General features: G+C 50.2%; 1 protein-coding gene and 1 pseudogene across 3 annotated transcripts in view; one reads left to right on the top strand and one right to left on the bottom strand.

Annotated features, from left to right (window-relative positions):
- LOC130127530 (serine/threonine-protein kinase LMTK2-like) overlaps positions 1 to 19816 on the bottom strand; it is a 60696-nt gene that overhangs the window by 11784 nt on the left and 29096 nt on the right. The window contains exons 1-3 of one of the 3 annotated variants that reach the window (XM_056297195.1): positions 7602 to 7727; positions 5720 to 5840; positions 881 to 1712 (exon numbers count right to left, since the gene is read on the bottom strand). In XM_056297195.1, the coding sequence (XP_056153170.1) occupies positions 881 to 1675 (795 nt within the window). In that variant the 5' untranslated portion in view covers positions 1676 to 1712; positions 5720 to 5840; positions 7602 to 7727. Of the gene's footprint in view, positions 1 to 580; positions 1713 to 5719; positions 5841 to 7601; positions 7728 to 19816 lie in introns of those variants that run through there. The other 2 variants (XM_056297196.1, XM_056297197.1) reach the window with 2 other exon arrangements.
- LOC130127859 (uncharacterized protein K02A2.6-like) lies at positions 13433 to 16486 on the top strand (annotated as a pseudogene).

The following is a 19816-nucleotide window of genomic DNA, read 5'->3' as shown; positions in this document are numbered from 1 at the left end:
AAGAAATATTTAAGGACACACTAGGTGAAAAACAGCTACCGCTAGAATAAGACAGCTACAGCTAGAATAAGATCTCACTAGTTCCCACTAGGAACCAGCAGCAGACCTATAGAGAAAAGCACTAATACTCAAGCAGCTGGAATAAGACTAATAGCAACTTGTTAAGCGAGAAAGGTGATACTTACTCTATTCTAGATGAACCAGCAATTCAGAATCACTCCAGAAGTTAAAATGCACAAAACCTCAACTAACAGGAAGGTCATGGGAGGTTAAGGCCAGGGTCATCAACATATACTTTCAATAGAACAACCGTTTGCAGACTAGCCCGCCTTCCAAAAATTAAATTTCCAATCCTTACAAATTACATGCAAACAAGTCTTATGGTACTTTCTATCGCTATTAAAGAGGTTTTAAAAGCCAATCCACAAATATACAAATCTTAGTCTCTTCCAGGTTATAGTTTGGTGAGACTTTGATACTGACTAGAGATGCATTTATACATCTTCATCAGAGCAGCCAAATGAGGAAGAGGAAGGCAGGTAGTGTTGAGTTGGAAGAAGTGAAGTTGTTCTGTCTAACGAGGAGATAGTATGACCGAACCTTTACCAACAGATAGTACAAACCAAGATCTTTGTATTCAAATTGGTTATAAGGTTTTATTTTTATCCTGAAAAGCCTCTCTCACTACTCTAAACTCATGAAAGACTTTACCAAAGTCACTTACATACCATTAAGCTATAGATAAATTTAGCATGGTTGGCTAACCACCGTGAAGAATGCTTTACTTACCTGCCAGTATCAATCCTGCTGTCTATGCATGACCAGGTATTGTACATACATGAACACGTATTGTACATGCATGACTACAGGTTAACGTCACCTGATCAAACAGGAAGAGCGTGACCTCATCACTAAAGGTCACTGACTTTCTTTTGACCCCTTCCCCAATCCCCCATGATGGCGCCTGGGAGGGAACCGTGTGGTCTCTACGAGGTTTCAGAAGACTTTTCAGGTTAGCGTTAGCATTAGCATCGTCCTCTCTGAGCCCCCATGATGGTGTCTGGGAGGGAACAGTGTGGTCTCTGTGAGGTTTCAGAAGACTTTTCAGGCTAGCATTAGCATTAGCATTAGCATTAGCGCCGTCTTCTCTGAGCCCCCATGATGGTGTCTGGGAGGGAACCGTGTGGTCTCTGCGAGGTTTCAGAAGACTTTTCAGGTTAGCGTTAGCATTAGCGTCCTCTGTGGAGATCTCCTCCTGCAGACTAAGATTGGAGTTTTTTAAATCATCTGATGAATCGCTGGTATGGTTGATGTTGTAACCAGTGATCCTATTGGTTGACCTGTTGTCTTCCATGTGGTAAACATCCCCAGGTTGCCATGGTGACACAGCGCAGTGGTCGTCACAGAAAACCATAAAAGAGTCAGGCTGATCCGTCATGACAACGTCCCAGATGAGTGCCATCTGTAGATCCTCAGTGATATGAGTGAAAGAGTCCTGTTTTGTAAAACAGAGTCTTTTCCACCTTGCCTCCTCGGGGTATTTTGACACAACAGGTGCAGTGCAGGTTGACGGGATGGGGCAGCTGTTCCTCCATGCCTCGGGGTCCACGGTCCTCCCTCTAGCCAGGAGACAGGAGGAGGTGAGCGGCTGCAGCTCCTGGTCGTCCTCAGGCATCAGACATGAAGAGATATGGAGATGGAGGACTTTAAACCTGTCAGAGACATTAAGGCAGGATTCAGAAACATGTTGGACTGATCATTCAGTGATAAACATGAACGAACAACCAGTTTTGGGATTCAACAGGACCAGGATTCATTAAAACTGTTTAAGTAGAACAAGAGGAAGGAGAAGGAGGACCAATAGGGACACTGCTAAACTGCTAAACTGCTTTACCAACACGGGGAAGGTGGTGTTCAGGTGATTTGTCCGTCATTCACTTAGATTGATTTCAGGCTCATAGAAGTTAAAAATTTGCCTTTATATTATTTTGTCCGCCCTTTTTCTCCCCAATTGTACTTGGCCAATTACTCCACTCTTCCGAGCCGTCCCGGTCTCTGCTCCACCCCCTCTGCTGATCCGGGGAGGGCTGCAGACTACCACGTCTCCTCCGATACATGTGGAGTCACCAGCCGCTTCTTTTCACCTGACAGTGAGGAGTTTCCTCTGCGTGGAGTTTGCATGTCCTCCCCGTGTCTGTGTGGAGTTTGCATGTCCTCCCCGTGTCTGCGCGGAGTTTGCATGTCCTCCCCGTGTCTGTGTGGAGTTTGCATGTCCTCCCCGTGTCTACGTGGAGTTTGCATGTCCTCCCCGTGTCTGCATGGAGTTTGCATGTCCTCCCCGTGTCTGTGTGGAGTTTGCATGTCCTCCCCGTGTCTGTGTGGAGTTTGCATGTCCTCCCCGTGTCTGCGTGGAGTTTGCATGTCCTCCCCGTGTCTGTGTGGAGTTTGCATGTCCTCCCCGTGTCTGCGTGGAGTTTGCATGTCCTCCCCGTGTCTGCGTGGAGTTTGCATGTCCTCCCCGTGTCTGTGTGGAGTTTGCATGTCCTCCCCGTGTCTGCGTGGAGTTTGCATGTCCTCCCCGTGTCTGCGTGGAGTTTGCATGTCCTCCTCGTGTCTGCGTGGAGTTTGCATGTCCTCCCCGTGTCTGCGTGGAGTTTGCATGTCCTCCCCGTGTCTGTGTGGAGTTTGCATGTCCTCCCTGTGTCTGCGCGGAGTTTGCATGTCTTCCCTGTGTCTGCATGGAGTTTGCATGTCCTCCCCGTGTCTGCGTGGAGTTTGCATGTCCTCCCCGTGTCTGTGTGGAGTTTGCATGTCCTCCCCGTGTCTGTGTGGAGTTTGCATGTCCTCCCCGTGTCTACGTGGAGTTTGCATGTCCTCCCCGTGTCTGCATGGAGTTTGCATGTCCTCCCCGTGTCTGTGTGGAGTTTGCATGTCCTCCCCGTGTCTGTGTGGAGTTTGCATGTCCTCCCCGTGTCTGCGTGGAGTTTGCATGTCCTCCCCGTGTCTGTGTGGAGTTTGCATGTCCTCCCCGTGTCTGCGTGGAGTTTGCATGTCCTCCCCGTGTCTGCGTGGAGTTTGCATGTCCTCCCCGTGTCTGTGTGGAGTTTGCATGTCCTCCCCGTGTCTGCGTGGAGTTTGCATGTCCTCCCCGTGTCTGCGTGGAGTTTGCATGTCCTCCTCGTGTCTGCGTGGAGTTTGCATGTCCTCCCCGTGTCTGCGTGGAGTTTGCATGTCCTCCCCGTGTCTGTGTGGAGTTTGCATGTCCTCCCTGTGTCTGCGCGGAGTTTGCATGTCTTCCCTGTGTCTGCATGGAGTTTGCATGTCCTCCCCGTGTCTGCGTGGAGTTTGCATGTCCTCCCCGTGTCTGTGTGGAGTTTGCATGTCCTCCCCGTGTCTGCGTGGAGTTTGCATGTCCTCCCCGTGTCTGCGTGGAGTTTGCATGTCCTCCCCGTGTCTGCGTGGAGTTTGCATGTCCTCCCCGTGTCTGCGTGGAGTTTGCATGTCCTCCCCGTGTCTACGTGGAGTTTGCATGTCCTCCCCGTGTCTACGTGGAGTTTGCATGTCCTCCCCGTGTCTGCGTGGAGTTTGCATGTCCTCCCCGTGTCTGCGTGGAGTTTGCATGTCCTCCCCGTGTCTGCGTGGAGTTTGCAAGTCCTCCCCGTGTCTGCGTGGAGTTTGCATGTCTTCCCTGTGTCTGCGTGGAGTTTGCATGTCTTCCCTGTGTCTGCGTGGAGTTTGCATGTCCTCCCCGTGTCTGCGTGGAGTTTGCATGTCCTCCCCGTGTCTACGTGGAGTTTGCATGTCCTCCCCGTGTCTGCGTGGAGTTTGCATGTCCTCCCCGTGTCTGCGTGGAGTTTGCATGTCCTCCCCGTGTCTGCGTGGGTTTCCTCCGGGGGCTCCGGTTTCCTCCCACAGTCCAAAGACATGTAGGTCAGGTAACTTGGCCGTACTAAATTGTCCCTAGGGGTGTGTGTGTGTATGTGGGCCCTGTGATGGACTGGCGGCCTGTCCAGGGTGTCTCCCTGCCTGCGGCCCAGTGACTGCTGGGATAGGCTCCAGCGACCCTGCGAGCAGGATAAGCACTTCGGATAATGGATGGATGAAGGATGAAGGCGAGTCTTAATGACCCTTAAGACACGGGCAGTCTAAACAATGTGTGGCCAACACAAGGGTTAAACATGTTATGCTCCTTTTCCACTACATGGTACCGGCTCGACTCAACTCAACTGGACACTGGGGGGAAAAGCCTGTTGGATTCACATTTAAAAAGTATGTACATGGGCTGCACACATTAAAGTTATGTTTTCTAAAGATAATTTATTTATGTTCAACATACTGTGGCGGTGTGGGGTGGCAACCGCAGGATTCCGCCACAGCCGGGAGGCGAACCCGTATCGCCCGCACCGCAGGAGAGATCGCTAACCGCATGACTAAAGGATCCAACCCGTTAGCCAAGGGGCTAAGGTGTCTACTTATCCATGCACGTTACACTACCCCACTCCTTCGGGAAGCGCTTCAGCATATCAGCTCCTTCACGCCTCCGATGACCTCACGGTCTCACCATCACATTTCTGACACCAATGTAGCGAATTCGGGGGGCAACCACAGGAACCGCCCCAGCCGGGACGCGAACCGTCCCGGCTGGGGCGGTTCCCTCCATCGGATGCGCTTCCCGAAGGAGGGGGGGTAGTGTAATGTGCATGGATAAGTAGACACCTTAGCTCCTTGGCTAACGGGTCGGACCCTTGAGTCGAGCGGTTAGCAACGTCTCCCGCGGTGCGGACGATACAGGGTCGCGTCCCGGCTGGGGCGGATCCTGTGGCTGCCCCCCGAATTCGAGGTTCCAAGTGAGCTGAGCGCATACTAAAAGGTGACGGGAAAATACCACTAGAAAGAAATACACAAATACATAAAATATGAATATATGTATAATACACAAATACATAAATAAACAAAATATGAATAAATTTAGATTTACTCATATTTATTTAACTATAAATAAATTCTACAAAATAAACCCCAGTGGGGTCCGCCGGTGGGTCACCTGGAAGCAGTGACCTCCGCCCGTAAATCTCTGTGGACCACAGAGACCACTTAACACAGTCAGTCCTGCAAGCTGCTGCGACAACAGGATGTACTAAAACTGATTAGTCAGCTTTTGTCCACCGGATAACAAGGAACGAACACACACACACACTCACACGCACACACACACACACACACACACACTCACACACACTCACACACACACACACATTATTTTTATTGGCCGCTCAGTGCAGAGCCTGAATAAATATGGGCGTCCTTCCATCTGCGGAGGCAAAGACGCAATAGGAAACTTTAACCTCTGTGCGGTAACCTAGCAACCACCGAACGAGTGACTCAGGAGAGGAAGAGAGGAGCTGATTCATGGGGGCTGATGTAACACACACACACACACACACACACACACACACACACTGATCTTCATCCCTAGGCACACAAGTTAACCCCTCGGCAGGAGGCAGACCATAATAGCCCCTCCCTACAGCCGTTGTATAAACAGGACAGCATCACCCACCCTTCATCCCCCACCCTTCATCACCCACCCTTCAACACCCACCCTTCAACAAACGAACGGAGAAACACAAACCACACCAACACACCGCCGCCCACTGACCAACCATCAACCACCTTAAGCCTCCGTCAACCGCCGGTGTCCGAACCTCGTCCAGCCTACCTTGTGCTGACGGTGCAGCTCTGTCTGTCGCCACAGCCACACCTCCTTCTCCGCAGCCAATCACTGTGGAGTTCCTTCAAGGAAATGACCAGAGCAGCTCCACGCCGAACACATGTCAGATCTGTCCAAACGAAGAAAGAAGGAGAAGAAGAAACACTTCAGAGTGAAGACTGCACTGTGAAGCTCTACACGGCTGATGAAACCCCTTCCTCCACCAGCTCCCCCACCAGCACACAGGCAGACGGCTCACCCCACAGTGTGAGGAGGGTGAGGGAATGATAATGTACAGGAGGAGAGAGAGAGATGGGGGGGGGGGCAGAGTGACTGAGGAAAGGGGAGAGAAGATGAGGTGAGGAAGGACAGAGGCAGGGCGAGAGAGACGATGAGGGAAAGATGAGAAGGGGACACAGAGAGGACTAAGAGCTCGCCGGTCACCCTCCTCCTCTTCCTCCTCTTCCTCCTCTCCCGGTGTGACGGCACTTCCAGCATGGTGGTGTACATATCAATACGCCATCTGATCCAATGTGCCACTGACGTGACGGCTGTGAGACGACGTTCCTCAAGTCATGTCATGTCATGTCATGTCATGTCATGTCATGTCTGCAGAAACACACAGGTGGAATTAAAGCTTTCTTGCAGCGTTGTAGTTACACACTTCAAATAAAACACGGCAACTCAACGCTGTTACACTGCAAAAAGGCCGTGTCACAACGGAGACAAGGTTTAAATGAGTAAAACAATCCTCCAATGTACAACACTTCTTTTGTTGGGGGGGGCGTATTTTTTTGCCCTTTTTATATATAGAGTCATGTAGTCATATAGAGTCATGTAGTCATGTAGAGTCATGTAGTCATGTAGAGTCATGTAGTCATGCAGAGTCATGTAGTCATGCAGAGTCATATAGAGTCATATAGTCATGTAGAGTCATGTAGTCATATAGAGTCATGTAGTCATGTAGAGTCATGTAGTCATATAGAGTCATGTAGAGTAATGTAGTCATGTAGAGTCATATAGTCATGTAGTCATATAGAGTCATGTAGTCATGCAGAGTCATATAGTCATGTAAAGTCATGTAGTCATGTAGAGTCATGTAGTCATATAGTCATGTAGAGTAATGTAGTCATGTAGAGTCATATAGTCATGTAGTCATATAGAGTTATGTAGTCATGTAGAGTCATAGAGTCATGTAGTCATGTAGAGTCATATAGTCATGTAGTCATATAGAGTTATGTAGAGTCATATAGTCATGTAGTCATGTAGTCATATAGAGTCATGTAGTCATATAGAGTTATGTAGAGTCATGTAGTCATGCAGAGTCATGTAGTCATATAGAGTCATGTAGTCATGTAGAGTCATATAGTCATGTAGTCATATAGTCATGTAGTTATGTAGAGTCATATAGAGTCATGTAGTCATAGAGTCATGTAGTCATGTAGAGTCATGTAGTCATGTAGAGTCATATAGTCATGTAGTCATATAGAGTCATATAGAGTCATGTAGTCATAGAGTCATGTAGTCATGTAGAGTCATATAGAGTCATGTAGTCATGTAGAGTCATATAGTCATGTAGTCATATAGAGTCATGTAGTCATGTAGAGTCATGTAGTCATGTGGAGTCATAACGGTCATGTAGTCATACAGAGTCATGTAGTAATGTGGAGTCATAATGGTCATGTAGAGTCACATGTGCACAGGTTTTCATGTCAACCCAACATTAAACCACCTGGTTTCATCTATCACCACAGGAGCAACCAGAGAAACTGACGGTTTGCTGTTGGGTGAGTGTTTAGGTGACTAATAACAACAACAACAACAACAACAACAACAATAATAATAAAGGCCAAGTGAAAACGTCGTCTGCCAGCAGGAGGGCAGAACTCACCAAGGCCGCAGTTCTCTTACTTCAGAATACAGCCAATGAAATACTGCAGCAACATGATCGGCTCTGTTGGCTTCACGAAAACAGTGAAACAGTTATGAACACGACTGCACGGAGACAGCACCTGCTGATCTGCGCCGGACTGGCGACCACAAGCCCCGTCAGCGGAAAGGCCCCGAGGAAGAGCTCGCATCCTGTGTGGTCAGAGAGCAACTCTGCACACACGAGTCGGGCTGTTTAGTGTTGGCGCCCTCTAGAGGGCTTCGCAGGAACTGCAGACGACACAAGTTGGTTCTGACAAAATGAAGTCTTCCTGGAAAACATCCCATATACGTCTCCATTTTCTCTCCATTCATTGCCAACGTTTTTTATTGAACAAAACAGCAGGAACAAAACACACAGGGGGCACAGGATAAGTGAAAAATAATACAAACATCCAATAAGGGAAGCACAAAAGTAAAGGAGCATTATTTTACATTAACAAATTAACAATCTACATTAAAATATTCCCACAGATGCAATAATTTACCAGCCTTAGTATTCTGTGAATGCTTAATACTTTCTAAACGTTCTGAAAGGTCGTTTCTGAAAACGGGGGATGAATGTCCACGGTTACTACGTTTACATTTATGAATACAGAATTTAGCAAATATAAAAATAAAATTCATTATAAAATATTTGTCATCCTCCTCCTTCATGTCATCAAAAATGCCCAAGAGAAGGAGAAAGAAAAGGAGAAATCAACCTGTTAAGGAACATCTGTGTCAAGACAAGCCATCTGAGCGGGAATGCTCCGTACCGAACGGTTCTGGAACGGGCGAACAGGGCTTTCAGGGGCGGAGCTCAGGCACGTGGACATGCGTCACACACGGCTTTGATAGACACGCGTTTGATTGACGTGTCGACGCACTGTCTCCCAGTGCATGCTGGGAAAGACTCCGGACCTCCCTGCCAATGTAGAGGGGGAAGAAAAGAGCGAGTAATGTTTGCAGCGTTCAGCTAACACAACTAGCTTGATGTCGTTATTATCGTTAATATGCCAGCCGGTATCCCACCCGCTTTCTATTTTTACACTTATAAGAAATAATGTGAAAAACAGCAGTGATTATTATTATCTATTGTGGTGACCCACATCTATATATCGAGAAACATTCACCTAAGACGACGGTGTACCTTTAAGGGAAGAGGCGAGGGGTCAGATAATGCACTTCCGCTTCCGGTTCACAGTCAGTTCACTGTCGTTGTCATGTATGACATGCGAAGTTGGAGCTAGTAAACTACCTCGACTACGTCTACTCTCACGTCTCCCGTCTCGTTGTTTTCTAACTCCACACTATAATAATAACAACTTATTATGTTCCTCATAATAAGTTATGATAAGATCCTTACTAATAATAGCACTGAAATCATTTCTGTTCGGAGAGGACGTGTCCGTCGCTATTTCCTTCCCCTGGCAACAAAATCACTGATGCTGGAGTTCCTGTTTTTACACCCTGACAGCATCAGGATGTTGTTACCCGGAGGCGGCTGCCATCGCCATTCAGTCCATCTCTCTGTCCGCACAGAAGAGGAGGAGGAGGAGGAGATGAAGATGGACAAGAAGAGAGATGGACAGATGGAGGCTGGAATCTCTCCCTGTCTTTCCTGCCTGACCTGCTTCTCAAATCATCCCACTCTCTTTCCTTTCCCCCTTTCAGTTCTCTCACCCCCCCGTTTTTCTCCCCAATTGTACTTGGCCAGTTACCCCCCTCTACCGAGCCGTCCCGGTCTCTGCTCCACCCCCTCTGCTGATCCAGGAGGGCTGCAGACCACCACATGCCTCCTCCCATACATGTGGAGTCACCAGCCGCTTCTTTTCACCTGACACTGAGGAGTTTCACCAGGGGGACGCAGCGCGTGGGAGGATCACGCTATTCCCCCCAGTTCCCCCTCCCCCCTGAACAGGTGCCCCCCACCGACCAGAGGAGGCGCTAGTGCAGCGACCAGGACACATACCCACGACCGGGTTCCCAACCGCAGACACGGCCAGTTGTGTCTGTAGGAAGGCCCGACCGAGCCGGAGGGTAACACAGGGATTCGAACCGGCGGTCTCCGTGTTGGTAGGCAACGGAATAGACCGCTACGCTACCCGGACGCTTTTTCTTCTTCTTTTACTTTCATCCTCTCCTTTCCCCTTCCTGGAGTCCATTCTTTTATTTCTCTGTCCTCTCTCTTCCCCAAAAGTTCCCGCCATCTCGTCTTCCTCTAAAATGTTCAACTACTCCCTCTCTCCTCATTCTCCGCTTCTCCTTCCGGTCACGCGTCATCCCTCCAGCAGCGCTGGCCTCCTCCCTCCATGCGGGACAACACGGAGAGACTCCGCCCACGCTCCACGCGCCTTAGCAGGACATGGAGGAAGTGACGTGGCCGCTGAGCCCAGGGCTATCTGAGCCTCTTTCGTTCGATTTCACATTTGGGCAAATGATTGATGCGTCCTCATCACCCGATACCCCAACACCTTCCACGGCCCACCAGCCAATAAACGAGCCCTCCGTGTTCAGTTGCAGTCCATGTGACGGACAGCCGCTTGGGAGAGAAGCGCTCGTGTCCAACAAGGTGTCTCTGTTTTCTCAGGCCGCAGGTGAATGGTGAGCTGTCACATTCCACTTATAACGGCTGTTTATTCTCGCCAGGGCAACCCCCCCCCTCCTCCTCCTCCTCCTCCTCCTCCGCCCCGCCCGGAATATCACTTGTCCTCTGGCCCACTTTACTATTTTTACTTTGCTGTGTAATGCCAGCAGTTCTGCACCACCCACCCACCCACCCAGCCATCCATCCATCCAACCGTTCATCCAACCAGTCACTCAACCCAACCACCCAGCCATCCAACCAGTCACTCAACCCAACCACCCAGCCATCCAACCGTTCATCCAACCAGTCACTCAACCCAACCACCCAGCCATCCAACCGTTCATCCAACCAGTCACTCAACCCAACCACCCAGCCATCCAACCAGTCACTCAACCCAACCACCCAGTCATCCAACTGTTCATCCAACCAGTCACTCAACCCAACTACCCAGCCATCCAACCGTTCATCCAACCAGTCACTCAACCCAACCACCCAGTCATCCAACTGTTCATCCAACCAGTCACTCAACCCAACCACCCAGCCATCCAACTGTTCATCCAACCAGTCACTCAACCCAAAGCCAAGCGCCAGCCAGCTAACAGACCACTTAGCTAGCTGGCGAACCAACCAGCCAACACACACTGGTTCTGCTGGGAACTCTGTGACGTCACTTCTCCTCGGTGCTTCCGAATTTTCCTTTAAGTAAAACCTGTTGTTTAGGCGGCACGGTGGCGCAGTGGTTAGAGCGGTCGCCTCACAGCAAGAAGGTCCTGGGTTCAAGCCCCGGGGTAGTCCAACCTAATTGAAGGTCGTCCCGGGTCGTCCTCTGTGTGGAGTTTGCATGTTCTCCCCGTGTCTGCGTGGGTTTCCTCCGGGGGCTCCGGTTTCCTCCCACAGTCCCAAGACATGTAGGTCAGGTGAATCGGTCGCACTAAATTGTCCCTATGTGTGAATGTGTCAGCCCTGATGGCCTGGCGGCCTGTCCAGGGTGTCTCCCCGCCTGCCACCCAGTGACTGCTGGGATAGGCTCCAGCATCCCTGAGAGCAGGATAAGCGTTTTGGGTAATAGATGGATGGATAACCTGGCTTTTATTTCCATAGTATTTTCCATCATACATATCAGTTCTGATGCTGGACATGGACCACGGCCGGACTCAGCTTTACAGCGGGGCCTTATGGGACAAGTGAACAGGAATGTTTAAACAACAGCGTCCTCTAGTGTCTCAGTCAGACTGTGTCTATGACTGTCCATTATCTATGACTTCTCTACGGTGCTGGCCGGCTAGTTTATGGACGTTACTACTACCTACGGTAAGTACAGGCAGCTACTTCCTGCAGTCTGAACCCGGAAGTAGATCAGCGACGTCATCCACCATTGATAATACGGGACATCTCACGTCATAACTTTAACTTTGATGCAAGTTAAACGTTGTCCAGCGGTGGTCACGTGTCCAAAATCTACTAAATGAAGACGGTGTAAAATGTGATCATAACTGTATAGTAATAAAAAAACTAAAATAAGATGGAGGTTGTAAAAAAAAGCCATGAATTATTATTCACAACTCTTATTCTTTGGGTTCATGGGAAAGCACTTCCCCTTTGTCCCGTCAACCTACTGACGGCAGCACGCAGAAATCCCATAATGCACTGCAACACAGAGAGAAACTCATCCAGTGTGGTCGTCCGCGGATGGACCAATAAAAATGGTTTTGCAGTGGCGGAAGTAAAGATAGAGGGTGTGGTATACTGACTACCTGTTCATAGCACACTTACCTGCAGTACCACCCCGCACCCTAAGGAGGTACTGTTGACCCCTAGGGTTATCAAGTTGATGAGTTGAGACATACACAGAGAGTAAGTGATAACTGAAATGACAACATGTGAATCTGTACGCTGTTCCGTGAGACTGAATAAACTCGGTAAACCCGGATCCAGCGCAACTCCGTCGTTTCATAAAGACCACGTTATCACATATTGGCGACGAGGATACTGGATGGATGGGGGGAGGCGCCTGACTGAAGGCGGATGCGACTGGATGAGCTCAGGTGGCGGACGGTAGGGAGACGTGCTAAGTACGGAGAACTAGCCAGGGCTAAACTGGGCCGGAGGAGTAACGAGCAGAAGCGTAAAGATGGAGGCAAGGATAGGCACCCTGTCGGCATTTGCTGCAAAGGAGCGGACATGGGAAGAGTACTGCGAGATTCTCGACCAGTTTTTTGAAGCAAGTGAAATTGATGGCGGAGAGAAGCAGAGAGCTATCCTCATCAGCGTGGCGGGACCAGCCACATACAAGCTCACAGGAAACCTGGTGAGTCCAGCCAAGCCCAGCTCGACAACCTACGACGAGATAACAACTCTAACGAGAGATCACTTCAACCCTAAACCGAGGGAGATCGTGCAGAGATATACATTTGATCCCCGTTTCCGTCAGCCTAACGAGACCGTCATGCATATGTAGCGAATTCAGGGGACAACGCAACCACAGGAGCTGCCGCGGCCGGGAAGCGAACCCGCATCGCCCGCACCGCAGGAGGCATCGCTAACCGCTAGACTAAAGGGTCCAGACCCGCCAGCCAGCGGCAAGCGTGTCTTCTTATCCATGCACGTTACACTATTAGCTCATGGTTGTACCTTTGGAGCTACACTGGAAGAGATGTTAAGAGACCGTCTAGTGTGCGGGATTCATGATGATCGGATTCAAAGACGTTTACTATCTGAAGCAGACGTCACGTTTGAGAGGGCATTCAAGATTGCCGTGGCTGCAGAGGCCGCTAGTAAAAATGCACAAGACCTGCAAGCAAAGCCACCGTCAGGATGTCACAGTATGAAAAGAGAGAAAGGGAGGAGATTGGAAAACGAGAGAGAAGGATGCTACCGATGTCGTGGAAAGCAACACAGTGCAGCGGAGTGCAAGTGTAAAGAAGCCAAGTGTCACTCTTGTGGGAAAGTTGGGCATATTGCCGAGGCTGGTAGAAACAGAAAGGGAGGAGGTGCACCCCGCGCCCCACTGAGAAATCGCACGGCGTCCACATCCATCACACAATGTAGGCTGTGAGTGTAGGAGGCAGGATAGTGATAGTTCAGAACAAGAAGAAGAGGCATTTACATTAGCTGGCCTGAAAACAGAAACGTCCATACAGAGAATAAAGCCATTTGAAGTAAACGTGGAAGTGAATAAGAAGAAAGTAAATGTTGAAATGGACACAGGGTGTAGTGTGACCGTCATGAATGAAATGACGTTTAATGAGACGTGGGAAGAAAAACAACGCCCGTCAATAAAACAAACCAAACTCTCACTCAAATCATACACAGGAGAGACAATTAAAGTAGTTGGAGTGGCTGAAGTGGAAGTAAACTACACGCTACAGGGGAAGACGTTGTCCCTAGTGGTGGTGAAAGGTACTGGACCTAGCTTGTTAGGAAGAGGATGGCTAGAGGCCCTGAAGCTGAAGTGGGATGAGATAAAGCATATGAGGACACAGACACAGAGATTACCGCAAGTGCTCATGAAGCATGAGGATGTTTTCAAGCAAGAACTTGGCATGTTAGAAGGCATGAAAGCCACAACTCGTGTGTCTGCTGAAGCCCGTCCCAAGTTTTACAGGCCCCGCTCAGTTCCGTATGCCATGAGGGCGAAAGTAGAAGAGGAGATAGAGAGACTACTGAAGGAGGGCATTATAGCGCCTGTTAAGTATGCTGAGTGGGCGGCGCCCATTGTACCTGTCCTGAAGCCGGACGGTTCAGTTAGGATATGTGGCGATTACAAACTAACAGTAAACGGCGCCTCTTCTCTAGAGCAATACCCTATTCCCCGCGTCGAAGACCTGTTCAATACACTAGCAGGAGGGAAACAGTTCTCCAAGCTTGATTTAAGCCACGCCTTTCAACAGATCGTCATGGACGACGAGTCCAAGAAATACCTAACAATAAAAACACACAGAGGCCTGTTCACCTACAATAGGCTTGCGTTCGGAGTATCGTCAGCACCTGCGGTGCTTCAGAGAACGATGGAAAGCCTGTAACAAGGCCTGCCTGGGGTAGCTGTTTATTTAGACGACATATTATTGACGGGGAGATGAATCCGAACACCTGAGCACATTGGACGAGGTGCTCAGGCGACTCGAAGAAGCCGGTCTGCGACTTCGCAGACGCAAGTGTGCATTCTTACAGGCCGAAGTGGAATACTTAGGTCACAGGATCAATGCTGATGGTCTGCACCCAGTACACAGTAAGGTGAGAGCCATTGAGGAGGCCCCACCGCCAACCACAGTGACCGAGCTTAAGGCGTACCTAGGCCTGTTAAATTACTACAACAAATTTCTCCCCAATCTTGCCACACGTTTAGCTCCATTACACCGGCTGTTAAGAAAAGACGCTCCATGGGCCTGGCAAAAAGGAACAGGAGGACGCTTTCTGTGTGTCCAAACAGCTGCTGAAATCAGCCAAAGTCCTGGGTCACTAAACAGCAGACAAGGACTTGGTGCTGGCATGCGACGCCTCACCATACGAAGTCGGCGCCGTGCTGTCACATGTCATGGGAGATGGAAGTGAAAAGCCATTAGGCTTCATGTCACGCACACTGACACCAGCCGAGAAGCGCTACTCGCAGCTCGATAAGGAGGGGTTAGCCATCATGTTCGGAATCAAGCGGTTCCATAAATACATCTATGGACGTACATTCACAATCAGCACTGACCACAAACTGCTAATGTCACTTTTGCATGAGAAGAAGCCAGTGCCACAGATGGGGTCACCAAGAGCGCAAAGGTGGGCAACACTGCTGAGCGCTTACGAGTACAAAATCATACACAAACCCGGCAAGGGACACGCAAAGGCAGGTGCACTGAGCAGGTTGGCGCTGCCACAAACAGAGGAGGAAGACGACACAGAACAAGTCCTGATGCTGGATGTGATGGAAGATCCACCTATCACAACAGCACAGGTAAAGCAGGGGACAGCGAAAGATGAGACACTCTCTCAAGTTCTCCTTTGGTGTCTGAAAGGGTGGCCAAAAGAGGTGGAAACGGCATACAAACCCTACAGTCAGAGAAGACTGGAACTGAGTGTGAAAGATGGATGCGTACTCTGGGGGGCGAGAGTGGTTGTTCCGAAGAGGGGAAGGGAAGCCATCTTGAAACCACTACCCCACCCACACACAGGTATATCTAGAATGAAGGGCTTAGCACGTTCGTACATATGGTGGCCAGGGATGGACTCCAACATTGAAAGGGAAGTACAGTCCTGCCACACATGTCAGGAAAACAGGACGTCTCCAGCCGCAGCGCCTCTCCACCCCTGGGAGTGGCCTGAGACACGCTGGAACAGACTTCACATTGATTATGCTGGCCCTCATCTAGGTAAGATGTTTCTTATCATTGTAGACGCACACTCCAAATGGATTGACGTGTATCCAACGAATACCTCAACAAGCCAAGCAACTATCGAAAAGCTCAAACAGTGCTTTAGCACGCACGGGCTGCCCCAGACGATTGTATCTGACAACAGAACTCGCTTCACAAGCCAAGAGTTTGAGACGGTCCTGAAACAGAATGGCATACAGCACGTGACCTCCGCGCCCTTCCACCCGGCATCAAACGGCCTGGCCGAAAGAGCCGTGCAGACATTCAAACAAGGTATAAAGAAAATAAAAGGAGACACTTTAGAAACAAAAATAGCCAGATTTCTGTTCAATTACAGAATCACACCGCAAACCGCTACTGGCTCGTCACCAGCGGAAATGCTGATGTCCAGGAGACTACGTTCAACACTGGATCTTCTACTGCCTGATGTGAAGTCCAAGATACGTAAGAAACAAACTTAAACAAAAGCAACAACATGACACACACAGTAAGTGGAGAAGCTTTTCTCCTGGTGATGATGTGTACATCCGTAACTACAGCTACGGGCCCAAGTGGGCACCAGCGGTGGTCGAGCAGAACACAGGACCTGTATCCTACACGGTGCAGACAGGAGATGGACGCGTCATGAGACGTCACGTCGACCAAATCCGGAGACGGCACGCAACAATGAGCGAGACGTCCATGCCGGAGGTGACAGAGAAGCCTGCCGCTCTTCAGGAGCCGGAGCAAGCAGCGGAGGCCTCGCCTGCAGACTCGGCGGTCCCTGCTTCAGTGGAAGGGGAAGTCTCTGAGCCTGCTGAGATAGCTGAGGTTCACCCTCCAGACCCGCCAGACGTGACAGCAGACCCACCACCAGTACTGCGCCGCCCTGAGCGCACAAGACAGGCTCCTGCTTACTGGAAAGACTTGGTAAGTTAGTGGTGAGATCCCTCAAGCAAGAGCAAGAATGCACCCTGGGAACCACTGGAAGGCTGGTAGTCTACCCACCTTCCCAGTTCATTCTCGTGCTGTGTTCAAGCATGATATGTAAAAAAAAAAACACACGGGTAAACATTGTCATAATATGAAATGTTGAAATTAACTTTGAACATTTTATTTAGTTCTGCATTACTTTTACAGTACAGTGTGTGAGCAGTTTAGAAAGAGAAAAGGTAACTTGAGGTTAAAGCTCACCCGGGTAGTTTACTCTCGAGGGGGGAGGGATGTGGTATAAGTGGCGGAAGTAAAGATAGAGGGTGTGGTGTACTGACTACCTGTTCATATCATACTTACCTGCAGTACCACCCCACACCCCAAGGAGGTACAGTTGACCCCTAGGGTTATCAGGTTGATGAGCTGGGACATACACAGAGAGAGTAAGTAGTGACACCATGTGAATCTGTACGGGCTGTTCCGTGAGACTGGATAAAATCGGTAAACCCGGATCCGGTGAAACTCCATCCTTTCATAAAGGACCCGTTATGACGCCGGTAAACCTGGTGTCGCAGTGGCGGAAGTAAAGATCGAGGGGCTCCAGATTTCTGATTATTCCGCTTGGCCCAGCGAATAAAATATTCCTGCGATTGAGTTGTAAAACACAGCGCGCAGCCCGTGCCAGAAACCCTGCGTAACTATCCTTTTACACCGCGGGAGCAGAATCATCACATCCAGACGCCAAGTGACACCCGACATTCCCCGGGAGGAGGGTAATTGGAGACGCTCGGGATTATTCTGAGCACGCAGGACACATGGACGCCCTGCGAGCAGCACGGCAACAAGCAGATGGAACGCGGCTCTTGCACACGCAAGGCATGCTGGGTAATGCTTGAAAATGAAACAACCAGTCAGGACAGCGGCGGAGCCGTCTGCAGCCTTTATTTGGACACGGAGGAGCGGGGGGTCAGAGGTCGTGGGGTGGGCGAAACGGGACACTAGAATAACATCACATAGAGTGGTAAATATGTCAGTGTTGTGTACATATTTGCACAGGATACGTGGCTCGGACGCCGGCTAAAAAGAGCCGGTCATCTGCACGGTTAGCCTGTCAGAACCGCCAGTGTGCCGTGTCTGCAGCAGGACCAGAGCCGGACCAGAGCCGGACCAGATCCAGACCAGATCCAGTCCGCGTGTGATTGTTTCATTCCATCCTGGTCACTAAATGGATGACTAGTTTGTATTGGACCGCGGTGCTGTATATCTTCCCACCCGGAGCCGCGTGGCGGTCCGGGCACAACCTGCTGGCACAGGAGTAAAGACCCCCCTCCGCCGGGGGGGGCGGGGGGGTCTTTAAAGTGTTTGCTGACAGAGGGTCTTTAATATGATGACATAAACGTGTGATCGGTCTCGGGGAGCTGGCTGTATATTTATGAGCTCTGTTGACAGCAGTACACCTGCTCCTCCCCGCTCCGGATCTGGGCGCGCCGCCCGCTGCCCGCCGCCGCCGCCCGCCGCCGCCGCCGCAGCAGCACAAACGCTGCCAGCGGCGCTGCCCTATTCGGCCAAGAGCACGATTGTGTGTGTGTATGTATATATATATGTGTGTGTGTGTGTGTGTGTGTGTGTGTGTGTGTGTGTGTGTGTGTGTGTGTGTGTTTTGCACGTACATGCACACAGAGGCATAGGTATGTGTGTGTGTGTGTTTTGCACGTACATGCACACAGAGGCATAGGTGTGTGTGTGTGTGTGTGTGTGTGTGTGTGTGTGTGTGTGTGTAAGTGTATTTATGCATGCAGGTGTGTGCCTCTGTGTTCATATCTGTAGGTATACAGTGCGTGTGTGTGTGTGTGTCTGTGAGACTGTTAGCAATATGAGATATTCCATGTGTGTGTGTGTGTGTGTGAGAGAGAGACTGTTGGCAATAGGAGATGTTCTATGTGTGTGCGTGTGTGTGTGTGTGTGTCTGTGAGACTGTTGGCAATATGAGATGTTCTATGTGTGTGCATGTGTGTGTGTGTGAGAGACTGTTGGCAATAGGAGATGTTCTATGTGTGTGCGTGTGTGTGTGTGTGTGTGTGTGTGTGTGTGTGTGTGTGAGACTGTTGGCAATAGGAGATGTTCTATGTGTGTGCGTGTGTGTGTGTGTGTGTGTGTGTGAGACTGTTGGCAATAGGAGATGTTCTATGTGTGTGCGTGTTGAGCCAATGGGAGCCAGTGAAGGCCGATCCATCTTGACTGGTTTCCCGGTGCAACATGAACATGGCTGACTTGCTGCTCCGTCATTCACTGTATAGAATTCATTTACCGAGTATGGGGATGAGCTGCACTGACACAGTCAGGCTTATTTGTACGGCTCACGACCCCCTCTACGCTCGGACCCCGCACCCAAATGAGGACAAACTGCACAAGAAAAACCTTATCAGGAAAAAAGAAATGTGAGAGAAAGCTCGGGAAGAGCACCGGAGGAGGGATCCCTCTTCCAGACAGACACACATTAGTCAGCATCAAATGCACAAAACACATCAAAATAACCGAATTATAATGCAACACCACAGCTGACTCAAGCCAGGTGATGTAGAATACACCAAGTCACTGCATGACATGCAGCACATGTCCATGTGCTGGGTAATAGAGCTGTAAAGAGAATGTGAGGCAGATTTAGTGGATGTGTGTCCATCCAAGACGCCGTCAGGAAGCCACAGATGCAGTCAGCAGCTCTGCTCAGTGGGTTCCTGCAGACACAGCAGACTTCCCATGCACACCAGAGGAGAGGTAGACTGGCCCAGTGGGTTCCTGCAGACACAACAGACTTACCATGCACACCAGTGGTGAGGCAGACTGGCCCAGTGGGTTCCTGCAGACACAACAGACTTCCCATGCACACCAGAGGCGAGGCAGACTGGCCCAGTGGGTTCCTGCAGACACAACAGATTTCCTATGCACACCAGAGGCGAGGCAGACTGGCCCAGTGGGTTCCTGCAGACACAGCAGACTTCCCATGCACACCAGTGGCGAGGCAGACTGGCCCAGTGGGTTCCTGCAGACACAACAGACTTCCCATGCACAGCAGAGGTGAGGCAGCCTGGCCCAGTGGGTTCCTGCAGACACAACAGACTTCCTATGCACACTAGAGGCGAGGCCGACTGGCCCAGTAGTTTCCTGCAGACACAACAGACTTCCCATGCACAGCAGAGGTGAGGCAGCCTGGCCCAGTGGGTTCCTGCAGACACAACAGACTTCCTATGCACACTAGAGGCGAGGCCGACTGGCCCAGTAGTTTCCTGCAGACACAACAGACTTCCCATGCACACCAGAGGTGAGGCAGCCTGGCCC

The sequence above is a fragment of the Lampris incognitus genome, chromosome 17 (assembly GCF_029633865.1).
Source record: "Lampris incognitus isolate fLamInc1 chromosome 17, fLamInc1.hap2, whole genome shotgun sequence".
Classification (NCBI taxonomy): Eukaryota; Metazoa; Chordata; class Actinopteri; order Lampriformes; family Lampridae; genus Lampris; species Lampris incognitus.
This window is presented reverse-complemented; position numbering and strand designations above follow the sequence as displayed.